Consider the following 26,919-nt stretch of genomic DNA (forward strand, 5'->3'; position numbering starts at 1 on the left):
CCTTAATATTATCTTGTATATCATTTATACTTCAGTAAAAATTAAATACATGGATAAAATAGAGTATTCCCCCAAAAAAGGACAAAAGGTAAAGATAACACATCAGAAACAACTGACAACTATAAAAATAAATGTAAGCAATATTGTGTTGAATAACAGTTACTTTGCAGTATCAGATATAAACTGAAGAGTTAAATTAATGCTTACTTTATTACTTTTCCTTAATATTATATCTTTAGTTACTGATAATTGGTAAATTCAAGGTCTTTTGATTGCATCTTATGCTTCCCTATGTTTCTGTTTTCTCATTTGAAATACCCTCTCTTCTTTGCTCTATTTATCCAAATCCTTAACTCTCAAAATCCAGTTCAATTTTTTCTTATTTCCTCCCAACACTCTCAGTACATAAACATGTGATAGCTTTTGAATTCCTAGATAATTTTTGAATTCCTAGAATATTAAATGCTTTTTGTAGGTAACTGGCATGTAATTATGCACTGCTTGTCCTTTCACTCATGCAATTAAAGTAACTACTATATGCTAGGCACTCTGCTACAGCTAGAAATAGGACATTAAACAAGGCAGATGCAGTCTCTGCTCATCATTAAAGCTTCCTAGTCATTGGAAAACAGAGCTTTATACACAGAGTCATCCAGCAGGGTAGTAGGACCATGAAAAAAGCCCCAGGGGTATGGGATACAAAGCCACTCAGGGAGGGTGCAGGCTTGGAAAGGTTCCATTCCAAGAATACAGTACAGGAAGTCATAAGTCACTTCTCAGAAAGAGGATAATTTCAGAAAGAGGACAATTAAATACTGAAGAACACCCAAGGACTAATGGGAGAGCATTGGCCGCTTCTGGTAGAAAGACTGACTGGCATACAGCTGCCTTTTGCAAACAGTTAATTCCACTTCAAACTCACAAGCTTCATGTCAGCTAGGAGTATATTTAGTAGAAGCTCAGCAAAGATTTGTTTGAGCGCATGAATTAGAAGTAAGGTCTGGACAGAGTAGGGACTGAGACAGAACTCAGTATTTGCAAAGGAAAGTTGTAGTCCAATAAAGAAATGGTTAGCAATAGACTGTATAAATTAGTGCACAGTATACCCTAAAGTGCCCAGATTTTTTTTTTAATTTATGTGTCACATAATGCTATCCACAGAAGACCTAAAAAATAAAAAAAAGACCTATCGAATGTAGAAAGCGCTAGATTGAAGTCAAGTATAAGTGTATTATCTAAGTATGTCTTAAATATGGTTATTAATTTAGTTATTAATTGATATCAATTCTTCTGGGGGAGGGGCCTTTTGTGCTGATTTTCAGGTGTGGGCACTTGGGGGAGCTGCTCAGCCCCCTGCCTGGTGCCGGGCTCAGTGAGTGTTTATCCTGTTTATCTGGTGAGGGCACTGTGAGGCTCAGTGGGGGTTGTTTACCCCGTGAGGCCCAGGGAGGAACAACCACAGTGTCCTTGGCCAGCTCTGGAACCCTAGGGTCAGCTCCCGCAGTAACTAAGGAGCTTTCAGTTGGCAGGGGCCTGGACGCCCCGGGGGCGGGGCCGCTGATCTGCTCTGCTTGGGACAGGAGCCTCCTCACTGTCCTGGGCCCTTCTTTCCTCTGCCTGTCCCAGGGGGGAGGCCGGATCCTGGGCTGTGTCCCCAGCGCCCTGTGCTCCTGGGCCTGCGCTATTGAATTAGTGCTCCTGGGCCGCGCAGCTCCCTCTGCATGGAGCCTCCGCCTGAGCGCCTCCGAGCTGCTCCCGGGTCCAGCCAGGTGCGCTGCAGCCCTTTAGTGAGCTCCGTGTACTCTCCCCAGGGCGCAGGTGTCTGTTAGTGTCCCAGGGAGCCTGAGGGCACCCCCGCCCTCCTGGGGTCCTGCTTGAACTCCCTGCGAGTGCCTTTCCTCCCGGGAAGATTGGCGAAGCTTCTACTTCTCCCGGATGGGGCTTTCTTGTCCTGGGGGCACTCGCCCCGGCCTTAACCCGGCTCCTCACGGGCCCCTCCCCCTTGGATGCCTTTTGTTTCTTTATTAATTTTTTCCCCTTTCCCCCCATCTTCCTGCCTTGATAGAAGCGTGAACTCTTCTCACTGTAGCATTCTTTAAATCTCAGGCTGAATTTGTATATTTTCAGGATGACTTGAAGGTTATCTAGGTAATTTGGTGGGGACAGGTGACTTGGGGACCCTACTCTTCTACCATCTTGCCCCGCCTCCTATAGTCTCATTTTTTTAAAAATTTTTTTAAAAATTTATTTATGATAGTCACACACACACAGAGAGGCAGAGACACAGGCAGAGGGAAAAGCAGGCCCCATGCACCGGGAGCCCGACGTGGGATTCTATCCCGTGTCTCCAGGATCGTGCCCTGGGCCAAAGGCAGGCGCTAAACTGCTGTGCCACCCAGGGATCCCTTTAATCACTTCTTATAGTTAGAATTATTCCTTCTCAGTTCTTTGAAGTTACTTTGAGATACATTTTTTTTCAAGATTATATTTATTTTCAAATGAGACATACAGAGAGAGGCAGAGACATAGGCAGAGGGAGAAGCAGGCTCCCTGTGGGGTGTGCGATGCAAGACTTGATCCTAGGACCCCGGGATCATGACCGAAACCAAAGGCAAGATGCTCAACCACTGAGCCACCCATGGGCCCAGAAGACTACATTTCCACACCCTGGAGGCTTTTGCAAATGTCCGCAAATGCTCAGCCATCCGACCAACTTCTGAAGGGAAGCCAGCCCCACTCTCAGGGGATCTCAGAGATTTGAGAGGCTTGGGCCTCCTCACACATATGCTTTGGGCACCCTTGGCCACTGCCCTCTGTGCGCATGCACAGGGATGCCAGCTTCTGAGGTGCGCAGGCGCATTCGCATTTAGCAGTGTTGCTAGGTTACACTGGTTCTGCGTAGGAAGGTTCTAAGTCCTTGGGCTTAGTCCCTGAGACATTGAGGCGAGGCCCACTTGCCTTATTGCTGACGATGAGTGTCTCGCACTAGAGGCGGTGAAACCTGTGTCATCGAAGTCTCGGCTTCATTATGAAAAAGAGATCTACAGCGCGGAATGGGTGGGGCCTGCTGCGCTTCGGCTTCAACCTCAGGCCTCTGAGGGACCGCTCACCGCCTATGATTGTTTCCAGCTTCCACAGCCCCGGCCCCGGATACAACATCAAGTATCAAGATCTCAGGAAAATACACAAAGCTGTGGTCGCTGATGATCCAGAAAAATTGCAGGACGTAGAGCAGTTTCTGCTTTTTGGTTTATGTGACATAAATGAAAGGGACAGGAAGAACAGGTAGCAGGGCTTTTGAGGTGGGCAGAAGGAGGCGGGGCGGGAGCCCGATGTGGGATTCGATCCCGGGTCTCGAGGATCGCGCCCTGGGCCAAAGGCAGGCGCCAAACCGCTGCGCCACCCAGGGTTCCCTACAAGGAGCTTTTGAAATAATCATATGCTGTAATATATACTTACTGATAATTTATTGATAAGTCTTTTGTTCCTAGTAAAATAGCTCAGTGTATTTTCCCCTCTTCTGCATTTATTGCCATTTTAAACATCTGAAGAGGAAATAAAATTAGTTGCAGCCACAAATAATCTCATGATTTTTCTAGGAGCCACATGAATTTTACCTTAGTTAGTATTGGTATTTTGAAATATAAGGCTTTTTTTTTCTTTTTAAAAGACTTTATGGATTCATTTGACAGAGCACAAGCAGGGGGAGTGGAGGCAGAGGGAGAGAGAAAAGCAGGCTTTCTGTGGAGCAGGGAGCCTGACACGGGACTTGCTCTCAGGATCCGGGGACCATGACCTCAGCCGAAGGCAGAGGCTTAACTGACTGAGCCACCCAGCCACTCCTGAAATACAAGGCTTCTTTTGTATTTAAGACTCACACTAGAGAAGTAGCTGCAGTTTGGTGCCAGAATAGTGGTAGTGGGTACAAAGACCTGGGGAATGTCCTGCAGCTCACTTAGTATTTTTAACCTCTCCATTTTTGAATTGTGATAACTAAAAGAGATAATTAATGTGTGCAGACATGTTTGTAGTACAATGCCTAGATTTATTAGTTATCAGTAGATAAAATTCTTATAACTGAGTATAGAAATGTTAGAAAAGTCGAATACGTATGGAATATTCTCAGGACAAAGTGAGGTTAGGAAATTGAATCTGTCCAAATATATGCAGAGCTAAGGGTTTTCCTGTGGACTGTGTTAGACATGAGACTATAAACTCAATTTTAGTGTAGTCAGATGTATTAGTTTTTTTCTTTCAAGCCTTCTGAGTTTGTTGTAAACCAGAGAAAGACCTTTCCAATTCTGAGATTCTTAGGATTTTGTCATGATTTCTTTTTCCTTTCATGCATTCATTGCTTTCAATTAAACTTTTGAACTTTGGGGAATTTATGCTTGTATAAAAGTTTGAGCTTGGATCCAACTTTGTGTTTTTCCAGTTGGATATCCACTTAACTGCAACCCATTCCTTGTATAAACATAGGATATTCTTTGATTTCAGAGAAAATCATGATAATGTCATTTTATTGAGTTCCAGCTAAAAGACTCTTGTTTTACTTAGGTTTCTCCTCCTCATGAAAAAGAAAAAGGTCTGTTACATGAAAACCGCATGTTGCAAGATGAACTTGCCATGCTAAGACTGGAAATAGACACAATAAGGAATCAGAAGCAGGAAAAGAGGTATTGTGAAGACACTGAAACTGAAAAAGAAAAGAATGACAGTCTTCAAAACGCCATAAAACTGAATGAGGTAACATTAACAAATACAGTATTCCAATCTAGTGGGCAGCTGAATGTTGTGACAACTGAGAATACCATGCTGAACTCTAAATTGCAGGATGAAAAGCTAAACAGAGAAAGACTGGAAGCAAAACTTCAATCATACCGAGCTAGACTCGCTACAGCTATACAGGATCGTGATCAAAGTCAGGCATCAAAAAGAGACCTAGAACTTGCTTTCCAGAGAGCAAAAGATGAGTGGTGTCATTTACAGGACAAAATGAACTTTGAGATGTCTAACCTAAAAGATAACAATGAGGTGCTTTCTCAGCAACTTTCTGAAGTCGAAAGTAAATTTAATGCCCTAGAAATTGAGCTCCAGTATACAAGAGATGCTCTCAGAGAAAAGACGTTGGCTTTAGAACATTTACAAAGAAACCCAAAACAAACACAGGGTCAGAAGAAGGAAATTGAGCAGAAATCTCAAAACGAACAAGGTAAAGTGAATAAATACATGGGAAAGCATGAATCCTTAGAAGAGAAATTATCTCAACTAAAAATTGAAAATATGTTGCTCCGAGAGCAACTAGATGATGCCTACAGCAGAGTGGAATGTAAAGAAAAGACTATAATTGATCTCAAAGACCAGGTTCAGGTTATTGTAAGAATGGTTCGAGTTGCAGGTGAAAAACGAGCTCTTCTACTGCGAGAAAAAAATAAGGAGTTAATCAATAAATGTAAACAGATAATGGAAAGAGCATTTAGATATGAAGATGAGAAAGAAGAAAGAGAAGTATTCAGAAAGACAAATATTTTTCAAGCTTCCTATTAGAAAGTTCAAAGTAATGTTTGGTTATGGCTTATTAGTACTATTTTTTTTTTTTTTTGGAGAGAAATAGTGCACCTGCACGTAAATGGGAGTGGGGCAGATGGAGAGGGAGAGAGAATCCAAAGTGGGCTCTATGCCCAGTGCAGAGCTCCACTTCATGACCCCGAGATCACGACCTGAATGATTATGGGTCAGTTTTGAATCTGCATAACTTGTATCCAGCAAATAAAAATTAGACCTGAAAGGTGCCTTAATTTGAATAAAAATGCACGTCATCTATGAGAAACTTCAAGAGGTTAAGTTATACATTGTTAAAGAAAGGAGTCTGATATTAATAATTTATTGTTAGTACTACTAAAATAGTTTTAATTCTTGTCACCATGTTTTAATACCATGATGAACAGATAAGTGGAAATGCTCATACCTGAGTGTTTTGACCTTGAGGTTCAAGTAAGTGGATTACCTTGACAACTAACTCCAGACTTGTCACATGAACTGAAGTGTAGGTGCTGTATCTCAGTACTTTTTTTTTGATAGCTTTTTAAGCATTTTCAGTTAGCATACTTTTATTTTTATTTATGTAAATTTAAATGTTTAGTCTCAAATCATTTATTCTTGTGACCTTTTCACTTTTTGAAGGCATCTACTTTTCAGTAAATCATAATTTGGGATAACTGGTGACTTAGCAAAGCTGTATTTGATTTCATCTTCCCACCACGGTTTATAATTTAAGCATTTTTCAAATAATTTGCTCATTTCAAAACTCCATTGGTAACTACCATTTGGGCTTAAAATTTTCCAATAGAATTGTATCTTTGTGATTTATTAATTTGGCACTGGATCTCCATTTTCAGGCTACTGAGGGAAGGATGGCAGGATTCTTGTATAGCAGGAGTGGAGTGAGCATGGACAGGGGAGGGATCTCTAGGAGCTGAGGCCAGGAAGGAGGCAGAAGCCAGGTTATGTAGGGGGCTTGAGGGCCATTAGTATGACTTCACATTTGTTCTGAGATAGTAACCTATTGGAAGGATTTGAGCAGAGGATTGAGTATGTGAAGAACTTGGAAGTTAATTTTAGCCTCTAATAAAAAAGAGAGAAAATATTTGATTAATGTAGAATTTACCACTGCTAGTCTCACCTATACAATACCCATTTCTTTTTGAGACTTCAGCAGGCTGGGAAGCTTTGCAAATTCATCAACAAGGAATGGAGAGTGGGGCTGAAATAATTATCTGTGTAACATAAAAAGGCTCCCTGCATGGAGCCTGCTTCTCCCTCTACCTGTGTCTGTCTCTCTCTCTCTCTCTCTCTCTCTGTGTGTGTGTCTAATGAATAAATAAATAAAAAATCTTAAAAAAAAGTTGGTAGTATTTTGATAGAGATTGCATTGAATGTAGAGATTGCTCGAGCTTGCATAGACATTTTAACAATATTTGTTCTTCCAATCCATGAACATGGAATGATTTCAGTCCTTTATGATTTCTCAATTTCTTTCCAGAATGTCCTGTCGTCTTCAGAGTACAGATCCTTGTCTCTTTCGGTGGGTTTATTCCAAGGTATCTTATGGTGTTTAGTGCAATGGTAAATGGAATTGACTCCTCAGTTTCTCTTTCTTCCATCTCATTGTTAGTGTATAGAAATGCAACTGATTTCTGTGCATGGATTTCCTATCCTGCTGCTTTGCTGAATTCAGGAAAGGGTCCTAACAATGCTGGCGTAGAGTCTTTTGGGTTTTCCACATAGGATATCATGTCCTCTGAGAAAAGTGAGAGTTTGAGTTCTTTTCTGATTCAGACGCCTTTTTATTTCTTTTTGTTGTCTAAATGCTGAGGCTATGTCGAACAACACTGGTTGTCCAGAGAGTGGACCTCCCTGTTGTGTTCCTGACCTTAGCGGCAAAGCTCTCAGTTTTTCCCCATTAAGAATGGCATCGGGTGTGGGCTTTTCGTAGATGGCTTTTATGATATTGAGATATGCTCCCCTCCTCCCTGCACTGTGAAGAGTATTGATCCGGAAAGGGTGCTGCACTTTGTCAACTGCTTTTTCTGCATCTCTTGAGAGGATCCTATGGTTCTTATCCTTTCTTTTATTTCTGTAGTGTATCACATTGATTCATCTGCAGATGTCGAATCACCCTTGCAGCCCAGGCATAAAACCCACTTGGACATGGTGAATCATCCTTTAATGTACTGTTGAATCCTCCCAGCCAGTGTCTTGGTGCGAATTTTGGCATCCGTGTTCATCAGGGATATTGGAGTGTAATTCTCCTTTTGGGTGGGGTCTTGCTCTGGTTTTGCGATCAGAGTAATGTTGGCCTCACAGAGAACACTGGAAGGTTTCCCTTCCATTACTAATTTTTATAAACAGCTCCGAAGAATAGATTAATTCTTCCTGGAATGTGTGGTAGAATTCTCCTGGGAAGCCACCTGGTCCTGGACTCTTGGTTGTTGGCAGATATTTGATGACTGCTCCCATTTCCTTGCTGGTTATGGGTCTGTTCAGGTTTCCTGTGTCTTCCTGTTTCAGTTTTGATAGGAAGGGATCCATTTCTTCCAGATTGCTTACTTTGTTGGCATATAGTTGCTCAGAATGTGTTCTTATATTTGTCTGTATTTCTCTGGTGCTGGTCGTGATCTGTCTTCTTTCATTCACGATCTTATTTCTTTGGGTCCATTCTCTTTTTGATATGTCTGTCCAGGGGTTTATTGATCTTATTCTGTCAAAGAACCAGCTCCTGATTTCATTGATGTGTTCTACTGTTCCTTTGGTTTCTATTTCATTGATTTCTGCTCTGATCTTTATGAATTCTCTTCTCCTGCTGGTTTTAGGTTTTAATCTTCTGTTCTTTTCCAGCTCCTTTAGGTGTAAGGTTAGCTTGTGTACTTAGGACCTTTCTCATTTCTTGAGAAAGACTTGTATTGCTATATACTTCCTTCTTAGGATGACCTTTGCTACATCCCAGATGTTTTGAGCAGTTGTGTTTCCATTTTCGTTTGTTTCTATGAGGTTTTTAAAACTGTGCTTTTATTCCCTGGCTTGATTCTTTAACCTCCGTGTATTTGAATTCTTTCCAAATTTCCTCTTGTGATCAAGTTTCAGTTTCAAAGCATTGTGGTCTGAAAGTATGCAGGGAATGATCCCAATCTTTTGGTATCAGTTGAGACCTCATTTATGACCCAGTACATGATCTAGTATGGAACATGTTCCATGTGCACCTGAGAAGAATGTGTATTCTGTTGCTGTAGGATGGAATGTTCTGAAGTTATCTGTGAAGTCCATTTTGTGCAGTGTGTCATTCAAAGCCCTTGTGCCCTTGTGGATCTTCTGCTTAGATGATCTGGCCGTTACAGTGAGTGGTGTGTTAAAGTGCCTACTATTATTGTATGACTATCAATGTGTTCCTTTAATTTTGATATTAATTGGTTCATAAGGGGGCCTGGGTGGCTCAGTCGGTTAAGCCCTTGCCTTTGGTCAGGTCATGTTCTCAGGGTCCTGGGATCAAGCCCTCATCAGGCTCCCTGTTCAGTGGGGAGTCTGCTTCTCCCTCTCCTGCTGCCCTTGCTTCTGTTCTCTCTCTGTGTCAAACAAATAAATAAATGTAATCTTAACAAAATCGGTTTATATAGTTGGCTGCTCCTACTTTAGAGGCATTAATACTTATAATTGTTCAATTTTCTCTTTGGATAGACCCTTTAATTATGGCATAGTGTCTTTCTTCATCTCTTAATGCAGTCTTTGGTTTAAAATACAACTTGTCTGATATCAAGATTGCCACCTCAGTTTTTTTTTAATGTCCTTTAATATGATAAAATGGTTTTCCACCCCCTCACCTTCAATCTGGGGTTGTCTTTGTGTCTAAAAATGAGTCTCTTACAGATAGCATATCGATGGGTCTTGCTTTTTTTTTTTTTTAATCCACTGGGATACCCTGTGTGTTTGGTTGGGGCATTTGGCTTGTTTACATTCAGAGTAATGATTGAAAGATATGGATGTAGTGCCATTGTATTACGTGTCAAGTCCGTGTTTTGATGTACTGTGTCTGTTCTTTTCTGGTCTGTGTTACTTTTGGGCTCTCTGTTTGCTTAAAGGTTCCCCTTTACCACTTCTTGCAGGGCTGTTTTAGGGATCACAAATTCTTTTAGTTTCTGTTTGTGCTGGAAGCTTTTTATCTCCCCTTGTATTTTGAATGAGAGCCTTGCTGGATAAAATTCTTAGCTGTAGATTCTTCTCATTGAGCACCCTGAGTATATCATGCCAGCTCTCTCTGGCCTGCTATCTCTTTGGATAGATCCGCTGCCAGTTGAATATTTCTCTCCTTCTTGGTTCAGGGCCTCGTGTTCCAAGCTGCTTTCAGGATTTTCTCTTTGTGTCTGAAATTTGCAAGTTTTGCTTGGAGATATTAACCTATTTTTTATTGATTTTGAGGAAGGTTCTCTGTGCCTCCTGGCACTTGAGTGCCTGTTTCTTTCCCCAGATGAGGGAAGATCTCTGCTATAATTTGCTCAAATATGCCTTCTGCCCCCTCCTTCCCCTCTTTTTCTGGGATCCCCATTATTCTAACATTGTTTTGCTGTGTGGTACGACTCATCTCTCAAATTCTCCTGTCATCGTCCAGTGGTTGTTTCTCTTGCTTTTCCTCAGCTTCTTTATTCTCCATTGTTTTGTCTTCTATATCACTACTTCTCTGTGAAGCCTCATTTATCCTAGCAGTTAGAACCTTCATTTTTTATCGCATCTCACTAAGATTAGCCTTTTTTATCTCAACTTGATTAGATATCAGTTGTTTTATTTCTCCAGAAAGGCATTCTCTAGTGTCCTCTGTGTGTCTTTTAAGCCCAGCTATTATCTTGATGGTCATTCTTCTGAACTCTCGCTCCAGCCTCTTCCTTCTATCCATGCTGCTTAGGTTCTGGGCAGTCAGTACTACCTCTTGTTTTCTTTGTGGCGGTGAGTTTTTCCATCTTGTCATTCTGTCCAGAGAAGAAGAGATGAGTGAGAGAACAGAATAGAAAAATATCAAGAATGACCCCAGATAAATACATGCTAAACAAATCAGAAGAGACCCGAAGCCAATTTAAAGGTTAACAAAGGAGATAATAGAATTAGAGAGATCAAGAGAGCAGAGCAGTACACCGATACTATGTGAATTTTGGTCTTTTTGTTAGAAAAATAGTGAAAGGGAATAAAGCGGAAAGGAGAGAAAATGAGTGAAAATATCAGGGACGGTGACAGAACATGAGAGACTCCTAATTCTCGGAAACAAACACGGCATGGTGGAAAGGGAGGTGGGAGAGGGGTTGGGGTGACTGGGTGATGGGCACTGAGGGGGGGACACTTGATGGGATGAGCATTGGGTGTTATGCTATCTGTTGGCAAATTGAACTCCAATTTAAAAAAATAATAAGATATCAAAAACAAAAACAAAGATTTATCAACACTCGACAAATAAGAAACCTAACTTTTTAAATGACAAAAATTTTGACAGCTCAATGAAGATATACAGATGTTAAATAAGCTCAACATTATCAGTTATTAGGGAAATGTATATTACAACCATAAATGTATATATTTATACACATATATATGTATTTATGTGTGTGTGTGTGTGTGTGTGTATACATATATACACCATACCCATCCATGGCTACGATAAAAAAACTGATCATACTAAGTACTGATAAATATAGATGGAGGAGTTAGAAACCCTCACACACTGCTGGTGGGTTTAGAAAATAGTACAATGACTTTAGAAAACAATTTGGCAGTTTCATAATAAGGCAATATGAAGAGACAGGAGACTTAAGAGTGATGGATATGTTAACTGTCTAAATTACAGTTATGGTTTCACATGTGTATATATATGACAAAACTATCAAATTATATACTTCATACACGTGAAGTTTACCTAACTAGGGCTGTTGGAGAAAGAAAGCCTCTATTATATGAAAAACCATCTAAGACAGTGGCTGAGACATGGATGGAAAGATGGATATGAAACCATACAAGATGAAGCTAGTGGCCTATGGTCTTTCACCTCATAGCATTAAGTAGTAATAGCTAAGCTTTAAGCAAGGGGGTAACGTGATGAAATGTAAATTTTTAAAAATGTATAGTAATTATGGTTGCAGTGTACACCAAGATCCTGAGAGGTGGAATGGCAGGGAAAACAGTCCTGAGGTTAGCTCAGTAATCTAGGAGAAAAATAATGGTAACCTGACCTTGGGTGAAGACACAGAAGAGAAGCAGAGTTCACAAACACATCAAGTGTGCCATTCCCACGTGGACAACCATAATGGAAATTATAGTTCTTTTTTTTTTAATTTTTATTTATTTATGATAGTCACACAGAGAGAGAGAGAGAGAGAGAGAGAGAGAGAGGCAGAGACATAGGCAGAAGGAGAAGCAGGCTCCATGCACCGGGAGCCCGACGTGGGATTCGATCCGGGTCTCCAGGATCGCACCCTGGGCCAAAGGCAGGCGCCAAACCGCTGCGCCACCCAGGGATCCCTGGAAATTATAGTTCTTTGGCTGAGAGTATTCAATAGTTCTCTATTTTAATATAAAACATACTTCTGAGATGAGTAGCTCTATAACTCCTCAGTGTTGTGTGGCGCAGCGTTAGACGAGATGTGCACATATTACTACAACCATATATACAGAAAAAGGCTTTATATTTATACGACGGCCCTACCTTTACAATCCATGCCAAGTTCAATGAGCAACAGGGAACTCTTATAATCAGAGTATTGCAACTTGCAATCCTCTGAAGCTGCTTCAGATGACTGAGTTAAGTCATCAAGATGCTCATCATCAAGATGCTCCGCAGAATTCACTTGCTTTTTGACCTACAAATAATATTATTTCAAAATGTCATCCTAATATTTATAAAATATACTAAGTGTAGAAAGATGACAAATATCCATCTTTTTATAAAAGCAAAAACATAGGTACTTTTTAAAAGAACTGATTTTTATCAAAAAGACCTTTATCAATAATTGGTGTTTCTGAATAATTTTTTCACAGCAGATGTCTATACAACAAAGGAAAATTTTCATTTTTTCACTATGCGTTTCATAAAGTAACTTTTTTTTTACCATGGAATAATGTTTCTGATAAATATGAAATATCAAAATAATATAATAAAAATATATCATGAATGAAATAGAATTATAATATAATAAAAATATATCATAAATGAAATAGAATTATATATTTTGTTTGTCTACCTTGTTCTTTTCCTTAGATGTTTTCTTTGCAGGTCTAAAAAGAGGAAGGATTCTTTTCAGGAAAATATTAAATACTTGAAATACAAAGAATATTTAAAGCATATTTAAGCAATATTAATAGCAATATTAACAAAGTATTAAATTTAGATCAAAATTGCAAAAGTAAAGGAAAATCATAATGTTACTTACATTATTTGATAGGGGTAAATATACCACATTTTTTGTTGTCATTTTCAATAAAAACAAGTTTTCACTAAATCAATTTGGAAAGTGCAAACTGTTTTTTTAATGACATAAGCCCTTTTTAAATAATCGTGATATTAGTGTTTTGAAGTTTTACTGTGCAACTACTATGCATTATTTGGGACAGTTTACATATCCTAAAGGGTTTTTAGGCCTTACACAAACCGTATGAAGTAGGCAATTATACTGGGTATCTTTTCACAGGAAGCAAATGAGGCACAGAAATTCTAAGGAACCTCCCCAAGCCCATACACCTGGTAGGAGCAGACCACCCAGAACTCAAGTCCAGGAAATGTCCCTTCCAAACATGTGTTTTAAAATATGTGGTAAAAGTAAGTTATGTATTTCTAAGTAATGTGATACCAATTGAATCTATAGTATTATTCCATTTCTAGCTATAATTATTCTAGAAATAATTTCTGAATCTTACATACATTTTTAATTTTTTATTTTTTTAAAAGATTTTATTTATTTATTCCTTCACTAGAGAGACACACAGAGAGAGACAGGCAGAGACATACAGAGGGAGAAACAGGCTCCCCCACAAGGAGCCTGGTGTCGGACCCCAGGATCACGCCCTGAGCCCAAGGCAAGACACTCAACTGCTGTGCGACCCCGGCATCCCACACACATTTTTTAATTAAAACACTTCATACCTAGGCAGTATTGAAAATCTACTTTCAATAAACTAAAGATTTAATTCGTCTAAAGAAGTTCATTAATGGGCATTCCTTTACTCATTCAAATGTTCATTCATGGATTCAACAATTACTCATGAAGCACACAATATGTGTCAATGACGCTGCTGGTACAGTAACCGTGGCTCTTGTAATTTAGAACTTTATAATCCAAAAGTAATAATCTATGATAGATGAATAGTTTTTCAATTGTAAATAAACATATTGTAAATAAACAAAACCATTCCCCTTTCCCCAGAACGTAAACAAATATTAATATAATCAGATACTCCAAAGCCCCTCACAAAATCATAGCTATTCATGATACTGTCAAAGGTACTGAATACCTTCAAACCTATCAAGAAATGATTAGTTCTATTCAGAATCGCCTATGTGTCTGTATATTTACTATTTTATATATATATATATATTTTTCAATCGATGAAGGATAGTATCTGAATATTCAATTATATGAGAATACTGCACGATGGAACTGATTCTAAATAAACAACCTCTTACCACAAAACTCATATCCTGATCTGGGATCGAGTTCTGCTTTGGGCTCCCCACAGGGAACCTGCTTCTCCCTCTGCCTATGTCTCTGCCTCTCTCTCTGTCTCTCACAAATAAATACATGAAATCTTAAAAAAAAAAAGTCACTCCTCCTCATCCTAACCTATCAAGTGGTGTTTTTGATATACTTGAGTATTTCTTCCCTCAGCCTGTACGACACTATATTACAGTGTTTTACTTATATAATAATCATAGTTAACGTTCCTTCAGAGGGAAATAAAGAATTTATGGGATTTTACCTTCTTTCATCCTAATCCATTTCACTTAGACTGTTGTCATTACTCACTCGTAGTAGACTACCAGTTAGGGAATCGGCCTCCTCAAAGCCTGGTGTAATCACAGATGCTTTTGATGCCCACTTTACATTTTTATCTTTATTTCCATGATAGACAAACCAGGATCATTACTTAAAACAAAAATCCAATTAAAATATCCATTAGAAAGCCAATATTTTCTAATAATTTTACTGGTAAGGAATAAAAATATTTTTTTGTAAACATCTGTTACCCATCTGAATTCATTTATTAATTCATAGAACAGTATGAAGTGCAACCATATGCAAGGAAATACACATATACAATTATGATACAATGTCATTTGTGGGGACAAAACTGCCTGTGTAGGACCTGTGGAATCAAGTGCCATTCACCAAGGCACGGGGGAAAAGTCTCATCTGCCCATGCATCGGGTAACAGGCATACGCACTACACACCCAGCTGTGGATCCGGCAAAAGCCCATAAATTGGCGCCACCCTCACCCTCACAGCCACCATCTGGGAGCCCCTGGAAAACACTTAGATAATCACCCATGGGGGTAGAGAGTCTTCGTGGAAAACCAGCTTTCCTGTAGAGAAGTTCTAGCACATCACCAGAGCAAAACAATCAGGTTTGGACACATGGGAGCGGTAGTCATTAAAGACTGGAGGAGGTGACTGCTACTTCAAAGGCAAAGACAGCAATGCAAAAGGATATGACAAAATCAAGGAAATATGACACCAACAAAGGATTACAATAATCTTCCTGTAATCAATCTCAGACACGTGGAGATCTGTAATTTATCCAAGAAAGATTTCAAAATCTCAGTCTTAAGGAAATTCAAGGAGCTACCAGAAAACACAAAAAGCCAATTCAGGGGTGCCTGGGTGGGTCAGGCAATTAAGTGTCTGACGCTTGATTTCATCTCAGGGTCATGAGATTGAGCCCTGCATCAGGCTTACACTCAGCACAGTGTCCCTCTCCCTCTGCTATTCCCCCCTAGCTCACACACTTTCTCTCGCTAAAATAAATGAATAAAATCTTTAAAAAACAGTTAATTCAATAAAATGAGGAATACACTACATAAACAAAATGAGAAGTTTAATGAATAGCTGGAAGGGCTTAGTCAGTTTAAGTGTCTGACTTGGTTTTGGCTCAGGTCATGATCTCAAGGTCGTGGAATCACCCCCAGGTCTGCTTGAGATCCTCTCTCCATCTCTTTCTCTCTCTCCCCACTTGCTCGCTCTTTCTTTCTTTCTTTCTTTCTCTCTCTCTCTCTCTCTCTCTAATAAATACATTTTTAAAAATAATTTTAAAGGGACAAAGAAAAAGAAAATGTTTTGGTAACTTGTGCATACTTTTAGCCTAGTATCTAATCCTAATACAAAAAGCTGATTTACCAACAGAAAATTATATTTTTTTTCATGGACTAAATACATGCAAGAAAATATTATGAGCATATAGCTATGTAAATTTACAAAAAGACTGAATTTTTCCATAGGAGATTATCAATACTGAAAAAAAAAACAAAACCAGCAATTACTGTTTTAAAACTGCCATACAGATAACTCTTCTAGTTAAATTAAACATCCAAAAAAGATGGATCTTCCTGAAAGCAATTATTAAACAATTCTTCTCGACCCAAATTTCAGAAGTAAATCTGTAATTATGGATACGAAATAGCTTTCATTTTGAAAACAGTTAATAGAAGCAACTTTTAAATAGAAAACAACTGGTTAAAGACACCTCAAAGTTATGTTGGCGGGGGAATGCTAACATGCAGCCATGGTAACGAGAACCCATCAGAACCAGTTTTAAATGTTTGTAATGATCAATGCCATCTGTCCTCACTCACTAGCCAACCAATGTCAGCTTCTCCCTCATGAAGTATAGCCAATGTGGGACAAAATCACTCCAATACGCATGCCTTGAGTGCCAACCAATCAACAGTCTTACCCAAATTACCATGGTGCTTCAGATGATGACAAACCACTTAATTCTCTGAAAAGTCTCCCAAGTCTTAAACTCCACTTTTCCTGAAACTGTATATAGAAAGTGAAGACTACTCTGTCAGAAAAGACTGTAAGTGGCCAGCATAGCTCCCTCTTATTAGTCAGCAGTAAATTCCGACTTCACCTTTATATTTCAGATATTGAGGGCTCATATCCTCTGGCAAAAATGTTTAAAGTCCTATAATAATTTACCACCACATTTCATTTTCCTTAATGAAACATAAATGAAGTTTGCTCTTCCTTTGTTCCATTCTACTATAATTAAAACTAACATAAATACCAGTAAAAGAATAAGTAGCAAGTAACCACAAGATTAGGCCCAAGTAATCCACAAAATGCAGATAACGGACAGGTTAAATTGTCAGAATGGATCCATGCCAGCCGTTCTTTCTGTTTAAGTGAGAATTGGTATTATGTTAAAAACAATACACACGGTTTAGTTAAACTCCATTCACTCAACAAACATTTATTGAATAGCACTATATATGCTAGAATGTTCTCTAAGCACTGAGGACACGGCCATGAACAGAAAAAACCCTACTCACGAGGATAGTAAACATAGTAACAATAAACTACCTAGGCAAACTACACAGTATGAGAGGAGAAAAACTAAAGCAGAGAAATCAAATTTCAATGTGTTGTAGCAAAAGGGGTGGTCGAAATACTAGTCAGGATAAACCAAGAAGGGCCTTGCTGAGAAAGTGACCTTGAAGCAAAAACCAGGGAGAAAAAGAGGGAGCAAGGAGTAAGCCATGAGGATACCTGAGAGAAAAGCACTCCACAGAGAGTTTATAGCAAGTACAGAGGTATGCCTGAAGTGTTTATAATGAGGGTGGGGGGTAAGAATAGTGAGAAATTCAAGTGTGGCTGAACAGAAGGAAAGGGATAGAAAGTAGTTCAAATCAGAGAGACAGAGGGAGGAAAGGATAGGGAGGGACCCGAGATGAACAAGTCACATAAGGCCTTGTAGCTATTAGAAAGAACTTGAGTGAATGGGAGGCCATTAGGTTTTGAGCAGAGGAGGACATAATCTGACTTATGTTTTAATAGATCCACTGTGTTTAGAATTAATGGAAAGTGAATTTTCGAAGATTATATAATATGAAGTCACTATTGAAAAATTTGATGTGGTGCATGTTGAAATATATGCTCTTTAAAATGGAAGAATAAGGGGCGCCTGGTTAGCTCAGTCGGTAAAGCGTCTGCCTTCGGCTCCGATCATGACCCTGGAGTCCCGGGATCAGCCCCACTTCAGGCTCCCCGCTTCTCCCTCTGCCTCTGCCGCTCCCTGCACTCACACACTCTCTCTCTCAAATAAATAATCTTAAAAACATTTTTAAAGGAAAAATAATAGCCTGTATGCAAAGTGCCTGAAAAAGAAGATTCACTGCATTAACAACCTCTTGGTTTATAGCATAGGGATCAAATGTTTATACAGAATATGGGACAAGTTGCCATGTGAAATCTCTTCGTAGTAATATTCAGATCAATTTGAGAGTCCAACATTTGAGCACTCGTGCATTGGGAACCAAAACCAAAAACCTAATAATTAGCAGTTTTGTTGGTAATAAGGTAGAGTGCCAGTGTAGCAGGTAACTTCCTTTTGCAACTCAGCAGATATTAAAAGTATTCTAAAGTTATTGTAAGACATCAAACCAAACACTTTAAATATACTTTGGGGGATCCCTGGGTGGCTTGGCAGTTTAGCGCCTGCCTCCAGCCCAGGGTGTGATCCTGGAGTCCCGGGATCGAGTCCCACATCAGGCTCCCTGCATGGAGCCTGCTTCTCCCTCTGCCTGTGTCTCTGCCTGCCTCTCTCTCTCTCTGTCTCTCATGAATAAATAAAAATAAAAATTAAAAATTTTAAATTTGTTAAACAATCAAAACCCTGCAGACCTAAATTCATTTTCTCAGATAGTTACATGCTGCATTATTTTATAGGTGTGAAAACTTACTTCCTTATGGATGGAGAGTTAGACTCCCTCCAAGTTTTTGATAGATAATCTTAACATATATATGTAACATGTTTAAGTATTCTTAATATATCTGTCAAATTTTATAAATATAATAATATATAATAAATGTTCTTAGAAGATGTGTGTCTAAGTGTTGACACAAGTCATGTTTTCCTATAGGATCTACTCCTGGCAATGAAGCCGTTGGGATATAGGGACAGCATATGTGAAATATGAAATGCACTGCTACATCACTCTTCAGAAAGGATTTGTCAATTTTCTTCCTCTCTCTCTCTTTTAAAGATTTTTATTTATTTATTCAGGAGACACAGAGTGAGGCAGAGACATGGGCAGATGGAGAAGCAGGCTCCTCATGGGAAGCCTGATGCAGGACTCGATCCCACGACCCCGAGATCACAACCTGAGCCAAAGGCAGACGTTCAACCACTTAGCCACTCAGGTGCAACGGATCTGACAATTTTCACCTAACAGTGTATGAGAATGACTTTTTCCTTACATTTGCTAACCTAGGTTATTTTTTTTTTTTAGTTAAATATTTATCACTATGCCTGCAAAACAATTTGATACCTTAAGGTCTTTGCCTTTTTCTGTTTAGCACCCTGGGTGGAATATCTCTACTAAAAATATAAAATGTGTTAAACATGAACATTAGTTCCAAACAGAATTTGTTTTATAGAAAAATAATAATTATCTACTGTTTAAATATTGCTATAGTCTTACCTATCAGAATCTTCATTCTGCGTAGTAGGAAACAGGTGGTTATCAGTTTCTCCAGTCTTTCTTTGTTGAATTAGTCCAGCAGCAGGAGCAGCAGCAGCAGCAACAGCAAGAGCAGTACCAAGAACAGGAGCAGCAGCAGCAGCAGCAGCATATATGTTTTCTGCTCCTTCCATTTTATTACTCGTGTGCTGCTTCCTTTCTTTTCCAGTCTTGAATGGAAATTTGATAGTTACAACTTCATTCATTAAAAAGAACTTTTTTCATTAATTGTATCATTTGACTCTTTAATGTAATTTTAATCAATAAAACTATCTTGCACTTAACTTTATCATTACATGTAATTGCAATTTTTGGAAATTCTGCTTCATTTCTGTTGGAATAGAACAACATAATTTTCCAGAATTCCAAAAAGGACTTTCTTAATTTTGTGTTCATATCTACACTTTGCCACCTAACATTCCCAACTTCTCCCCATCTGACCAGCAGATATAAAGAAATAAAAAGACACAAAAATCTGTCCTCTTCCGTCTTTACCATCTGGATTTTGCTTACACCGACAGATTCAAAGGATGTGACATTGTGATGCTCCAGGAACAAAGAGGAAGCTTTCCATTTCTGCACTGAGCTATTCTTTCCCCAACTGCCTTTTATAATTCTTTTTTCATTTGGATCCCAGGGCTATCAAAAAAGTCACAGTGTTCATTAAAATATGTGAACCAAAGTTCACCACAACATAAAAGGAGCAAAACTGATATTAGTGTCGAATTTTGGGAAATGAGTAATGCTCCCCAAATTTCACATTCCATAACCATAAAATTTTATAGCTAGAGGGTATAAAAGTAATTATCAACTTTAATCCCATTTTCTATTGATAATGGGAATAAAACCAAAAAAGGTTACATGATTTGTCCAAAGTTCCTAAAGTGGCATTACCTAGCATCAAAGAGATGATACAATTCCTTGATGCTGAATCAAATAAATGACCCAACAAGTTTATTAATCAGCTATGCTAAAAGTGTGACTTTGGCACAGTAATTTAATACCTTAATTGGGGATGAGGTGCTTAGCTAATTTTTATTTTAATGGAGGATATCTCTAGATTTTGTTTATTTTTCACCTCAAACATCAGTTTTCTCCCTTAGAGTCAAATACTGAAGGTTTGCTGAAAATCTATGCTACCTACATGATAAAAGTCGTATGTGTCAAAATATATCATACTTTATTAAACAAAATGTAAAGGTTTGATTCAACAAAAACACCTGAGAATGATGATTAAACAAACACATATATGTGTATACACACACACACACACACGTGGTCACCTGGGTGGCTCAGTTAAACATCTGCCTTTGGCTCAGGTCATGATCCCCGGGATCTGGGATCAAGACCCGTGCATCAGGCTTCCTGCTCCGCCAGGAGCGTGCTTCTCCCTTTCCCTCCTACACCTGCTCCCGTTTGTGTTCTCTCTCTCGGTGTCAAATAAAATCTAAAAAAAAAAAAAAAAATTTTTTTTTTTTTTTTAATGTAGAGGAGATGCCTGAGTGGCACAGTTAGTTGGGCCTCCAGCTCTTGATTGCAGTTCAGGTCATGATCTCCTGGTCATGGGATTGAGCTCCGCTTCAGGCTCCATGCTCACTGGGGAGTTTGCTTCTCTCCCTTTCTCTCTCCCTCTACCCCCTTCACCCTGCTCACACACTCAAATAAATAAGTAAATAAATAAGTAAATAAATAAATAAATCCTAAAAGAAAAAAAGGAGTCTGTTTTTAAAAACATGGGAGAAAAAAACTGGTGATAATGCAAATATTTGTTCTCAAAAAGTGGTCGTGTTGGAATTTGAAGTTCCAAGAGTTTGAGGAAAGCAGAGAAGACTACACATACTGAAGCAATAAACAGAAGCAATAAATAGATTGGTTTAGATGAAATATTTGTTTATATCCCTTCCCTTAGTTATTGCTTCTTTTCCATGGTATGTATTCATTTATTTTAAAGATTTTATTTATTTATTCATCAGGGACACACACACAGAGAAGCAGAGACACAGGCAGAGGGGGAAGCAGACTCCATGCAGGGAACCTGATGTGGGACTCAATCCCAGATCCCGGGATCATACCCTGAGCCAAAGGCAGACACTCAACAGGTGAGCCACCCACCCAGGCATCCCAACTTCTTTTCCATTTTATTGTTTATAGAAGTGCAACTTATATTTAAGCCAATAGATAAAAATCCTAGATATTATATTTTTTAAAGATCTATGTATTTTAGAGAACAAGACTGATAGCATGAGAGAGGCACAGCGGGAGAGAGAAACTCAAGCAGACTCCATGCTGAGCACAGAGCCTGACGTGGGGCTCCTCTTCACAACCCTGACATCACAACCCAAGCCAAAAACAAGACTAGGACTCTCAACTGACCGTGCCCCCCAGGCACCCCAAGATAATCGCATTTTTAAAGCAATTTTCTCTACGGTTACTCTGGTTCATGAGGTCACAGGGTGCATAGCGAAAAGAGCTTCCCAGTTCACACGCCACTTGGGAAACTGAAAAGAAACTTAAGGAACACAAATCTTATGTTTTCCTGCATTCCTATCATTTAGATAGCAGAAATAATATTATTTCTGAACACAATTATATATTCAGATGACCCCATTTTATACATGAGCTTTTTTCTTAAGCGGAAAATCAAAATGGCTCAGATAATTGACAAGACAAAAAAATCAAAAGAGCAGCAGCAAAGTGAATCTCTCTACCTCTTTTTGAAGTTCAACTTTCTCTTTTTCCAAAGCCAGGAGTTCTACTTGTAACATGCCTTTCTCATTCTTAAACCTTTGCAGATTTTGCATATCTTGCTGTAATTCTTCTTTTTGATATACTTTTGATGTTCTGAAAGGACGTGGTGAAGAACTCACATTTTCTAATGCAGGTTCCGTAGTTTTATAGTTATTAGTACTGTCATTATCTGCATCTAATGGCTTCTGGAAAGAGTCTTGTATTGGTTTTGTTTTCTTGTAAGTGTTTGTAATAGCAGAAGTATCATGCCTTTTCTTCTGAATCATTTGTTTCGCCACATTGGAGTGGGCAAGCCGCAAATCAAAAGGGCTTTCTGGGTCACTATACGGAGGGATATATCCAGTGTCTAATTTACTATTGGTGGTATTTTGGTTCAAACTTTTGGCCATCTGCATGTCAAACTCTTGGTCTTCTTTCACTTCAAATGTAACTAGTGGGTTCCTTAGTTTTTTATTTTCTGGATCGCTATCAAGACTCTCATTTTTGTTAAAAACATGCTCACCTGGTTTGTTATCATTTTCATGGGAAGAGAGCTTAGAAGATGACTGGCAAGCATAGTCTGGGGACCCAGAGTATGAATGAGAGAGAATAGCATTTTCGAGACTAGGCTCTTTTTGTTCAGGAAAGGCCTGAGGTACTACAGAGACAGACACTCCCAATTCATCTTTTTCCTCACAATCAAGTGTAACTTTTGTCACATTAGGAGGTATTTCCTTTACGTCTGCTTCTTTAGAATTACCACGTAGTTGTTCTAACTTAGGATGAGTAATAATTTGGTACTTTTCACAAGTTTTACCAATCTTCTGCTTTAACTCTCTGCTCATGCGTTTCACATTATTTTTCCAATCTAATTTGCCTTGTTTCATCTGTATCTCCTCATACTTCTTGTGCACACGAGGATGTTCTGAATGTACAGATCTATCACCCTGTCTATCACATTCCATATTCATTTCTGGTTCTCGAGCCATATTTTGCAGTTGCACAAGTGGAATGTTAATTTGCTTGGTTTGGCTTTCAGATGTCTTTTCAGCCAGGATACATGTTTGTAAAATAACTTTATCCTTAGGTAATCAAATACGGACAAAGAAAAATAGAAAATAATTAAAATTTAGTTATTAGCTGTTCCTAAGTCACTGGATTATAACTAAGAAGTGAGGACAGAAGAAAAGCATAAATCCATTCACTTATATTTTGTCAGGTTTTTCTTAACTAAACAATTCAATACAGTTACATCTACCAAAAAATGAATCAGATGATTTTTAATGTTACAAACTTAAAAACACTTTATTCCCTTGTATCTTAAAGAGTGAGCCCCGACAATGCATTTCAGGAGTTTTTACAAGTTTGAAACCTAGATAATAGGCAAACTATATTTTTGGGGGGCAAATATCAATTAACATCAAAGAAAAATAAATTCCTATATTTTAATTTAAATTATATACTATGATAGTGTTAGACATTGCTATAGATTATCTGCTTGTATCCAGCTCTAATATATGGTAATGTCCACTGAGAGTGGATAAGAAAAATATTAATAATATGGATTTCCTGTGCTGAAATAACTGAAAGAGTTATTGTTTATAATCCAACTACAAAGGTCCCATCCTGGAAGGTGTGATTCTACATAGGCGATCGTGCTGATTTCACGACCCCATTCTCTCAAGTCAACTACACAGAGATCACAAAGCAGAATAAATCTTTAATCTTGGCATTTGTAACTGGAAATAGAGAACTAGACACTTTGAACCACTGAGAATAATCACTCCTTGTACATGAGTCTAAGTCAGTAGTCATCATTGTTATACTGCTCATAATTTCAACTGCTTAAACATGACTCAATATTTGATGCTACCTTCTTTATCATGTAAAGAAGTTACAAAAATAGAAGAAGCAAAGAATATTTAGAATTATTTTTGTCTCAAAAGATTTTTTTTGCCTAAATTCCAAGGATGAAGTTTAGCTAAACTTAGTTACTAAAAATCATAGCATTTTAAGTTTTGTAACTCGTAAAATTTTATAAAAACTAAATATTAAATTATACTCTATTGACTTCAATATATCCACTCAAAGAGTTTCACTTGAAACATGTAATATTAGAAAAGCAGGGAAAACAATATAAAATCAGAAATTTAAATTTAAAGCTTTACATACCTGGGGGTGGTTATTTTCACTTTTATCAGGCCTTTCTTGCTCTTGCTTTTGCTGTGATGCCACTTCTAAGTCTGGTTCTGATGACAAATCTATATATTTAGTTAAAATGGACTACTTAGAATGGTTAGATAAAAGCTATTACCTCTATAAAAATAGAAAATATCATTTATCACTGAAGAGTTTAAATTCATCTTTAGCTGAATATTTAAGAAATACTTCTAATTATCTAAAATTTCAACAAACCATTTGAGAAATACTAAACGTCACCAGGTTAAAGGCACACAAACATCTCCAAGATTCATTCACAAATTCATCCACTAACATCCATGAACAAAACAATCAGAAACAAAAGTTTAAAATCCAGTAGAAACATATAAAATCACAAGAGATTATTCTCGACTTTGTAACAGTACCTCTTAAACAACACCTGAAGCTTCAACCACAACGTTATTCATCATTTCCAAAATTATTAGTACTTTTCATGTCTTTATCAGTGTATATCCTCTGGGATACACTGGACATACATCCTATGGGTATATGTGCCCAATAAGTAAACGTTTCTGAAATTATTTTCCTCTACTACTTGACAAATTTCCTTGCATCTTTTAGGACTCAGACTGCTGTGTAAAGTCATCCTTGATTATGGCTATCCTTTCTCAGATAAAAATGCATCTCTTTCTTTGGGGTTACCTTAATACCTTACAGCTTTTTCTAGTGCACCTTCACCACCTGAACTGTAAACTACTTCTTTATGTGTCTAGTTCTTTTGCTCCTACACTGTAGGGGACAATCTCGATGAGAGAGAGAGAGAATCTTGAGCGGGCTCCACCCCCAGTGCTGAGCTCCACCCGGGGCTCCATCTCACAAGTCTGAGATATGACTGGAACTGAAATCAAGAGTTGGACACTCAACCGAATGAACCGCCCAGGCATCCCTGTAGGGGACAATCTCTTAAATCATCTTTCAGTCTTCATGTTACTTAGTACTTATAAAAGTAAAGTCTTTATGTTACTTAGTACTACTTACTGAGTTCCCACTAAGTGATAGATAGGGGACCGGGTTTAAAGAAGCACGTAGATGTAAGGTGTCAGGAATAGCTTTCCTAGACATAATGCCTAAACTGAGACTGCAACAGTGACGTCAGACAGATTCAAAGGGATTAGAGGGCAGAAAATGGGGAGACCATGCAAGGCTGTAGTAAGACAAGGGAGAGAAGCACACAACAGGGTAAATATTTGTCTAAAATAGAGAGATTACAGAGGAAGACATCACTAGCAGTTCAGGATACCAGAGATAAGGGCAGACGGTATAAAGGGCTAAAGATGAAGACTTAGGCAGAAGTCAAGATTATGAAAGCTTTGTATGTAATTTTAAGATGCCTGGACATAAATATGTTTTCAACAGTGGTTCACGGTCGTATATGCATTTGAGACAGATCACTCTAAAAACTGTGGGGAGGGATGAGTGTGAGGGGTACTGTGATCAAAGACAGGAGATGAATTAGAAAGTGTAATGCAAAACAAAGATGATACACACCTGAACTGACAGAATGGTTCCAGAAATATTCAGAATATAAAATCATCAGGGCTCAGTACAGAATAAATCTGTATTAAGTGAATCAACAACAATCTTGGCATAAGGGAAAAGAGATATATTTTACATGAACTGTTTTATGTTGCTTGCATGTATTTTGTAATCGTTTTTGTTTCACATTTTCCTGTGGTACAGGAGCCTATAGGCGTTTTCTTTTTAAAGTCCTGTTTCTTGGATCTACCAAGCTCACAAAGAAGTAACAGCAAACAAATCACTTGTATAGATCAATACACTTGGATTTACAGCCTATACTCACTACTCCTGGAGATAACTGAAAATCTTTAGAAAATGAGTTAATTCTAGAAGAAAGAAAATAACAAAACTACAGGGGTGAAAAAATATTATACGATATGTTAGTACAGACGTGATCATATGACTGATAAAGGACACTGGATTAACTGATACATTAAGTAGAACACATGTTAGATGTGGTTAATCAACTGAAAATCTTAGTAGAATTAGAACTGACTTTCCATATATTCTTTTTAAATGATATTTGATACTTAAAACCAATATTCCTTGGGAACTCTTTACTCATTTAAAATAATAAAACAGCACCTGGGTTGTTCAGCCAGTTAAGTATCCAACTCTTGATTTCAGCTTGGGTCATGATCTCAGGGTTGTGAGAGACTGAGTCCCGCAGTGGGCTCCGTGCTGAGTGTGGATCCTGCTTGGGATTCTCTTTCTCCTTCTGCCCATCCCTCCCTCCTTACTTTCTGACACTCTCTAAAAAAGTAAAATAAAAATAATCAAACAAGGAGATGGACTATGCCTACACAGCTGAGAAGAGGACACTATGTAGTAAATTCTCAATGATTCCAATTACTGCTGGGAAAGTCAACTCCAAAATAAAGTCATAGCGAATATAGGAAATATCTTAATATTCTGTTTGGGAAGGTGCTTTTGTTTGTTACAGTGAATATAGTGTGATCAATACTTATGAATTTAGAGCTATAAAAATAAAGCTAAGAAACTACGTCGTGAGTAAACAATCTTTACATCTCTACCTAGTTTTCCCAACTGGTCCCCAAATTCTAAATCTAATCCCGCTACCCACTCTCAAGTGAAAGCTGAATACGAGCCTAAAAGAAATTATTTCCTCCTAATTCTCTTTCTTATTTATATGTGGCTTTGGTTAGAGGAAGAATGCAAAAATGTCTTG

At 38.3% G+C, this 26,919-nt stretch overlaps 2 protein-coding genes across 5 annotated transcripts; one reads left to right on the forward strand and one right to left on the reverse strand.

Annotated features, from left to right (window-relative positions):
- Positions 1–3,998: 3,998 nt before the first annotated feature.
- LOC144309905 (ankyrin repeat domain-containing protein 26-like) lies at positions 3,999–5,562 on the forward strand. Its single transcript, XM_077890866.1, has 2 exons — positions 3,999–4,746; positions 4,834–5,562. Exons 1-2 carry the CDS (start codon positions 4,606–4,608, stop codon positions 5,545–5,547), a joined length of 855 nt encoding a protein of 284 aa, XP_077746992.1. The 5' UTR covers positions 3,999–4,605; the 3' UTR covers positions 5,548–5,562.
- Positions 4,745–26,470, reverse strand: LOC144309904 (putative coiled-coil domain-containing protein 144B). 4 transcript variants are annotated; one of them, XM_077890864.1, is made up of 7 exons: positions 26,316–26,470; positions 24,165–24,253; positions 21,974–23,074; positions 19,227–19,435; positions 12,771–12,804; positions 12,236–12,389; positions 4,745–10,514 (listed from the first exon to the last, which is right to left on the reverse strand). In XM_077890864.1, exons 1-7 carry the CDS (start codon positions 26,365–26,367, stop codon positions 10,510–10,512), a joined length of 1,644 nt encoding a protein of 547 aa, XP_077746990.1. In that variant the 5' UTR covers positions 26,368–26,470; the 3' UTR covers positions 4,745–10,509. The 4 variants fall into 4 exon arrangements, 1 of the variants encoding a protein (XP_077746990.1); XR_013375771.1 differs by lacking the exon at positions 4,745–10,514 and adding an exon at positions 14,550–14,669 and having other exon boundaries at positions 12,274–12,389; positions 12,771–12,844; positions 26,316–26,469; XR_013375772.1 differs by lacking the exon at positions 4,745–10,514 and adding an exon at positions 14,550–14,669 and having other exon boundaries at positions 12,305–12,389; positions 26,316–26,469.
- Positions 26,471–26,919: the final 449 nt, after the last annotated feature.

Source organism: Canis aureus, unplaced genomic scaffold, assembly GCF_053574225.1.
Source record: "Canis aureus isolate CA01 unplaced genomic scaffold, VMU_Caureus_v.1.0 ptg000244l_RagTag, whole genome shotgun sequence".
Taxonomy (NCBI): domain Eukaryota; kingdom Metazoa; phylum Chordata; class Mammalia; order Carnivora; family Canidae; genus Canis; species Canis aureus.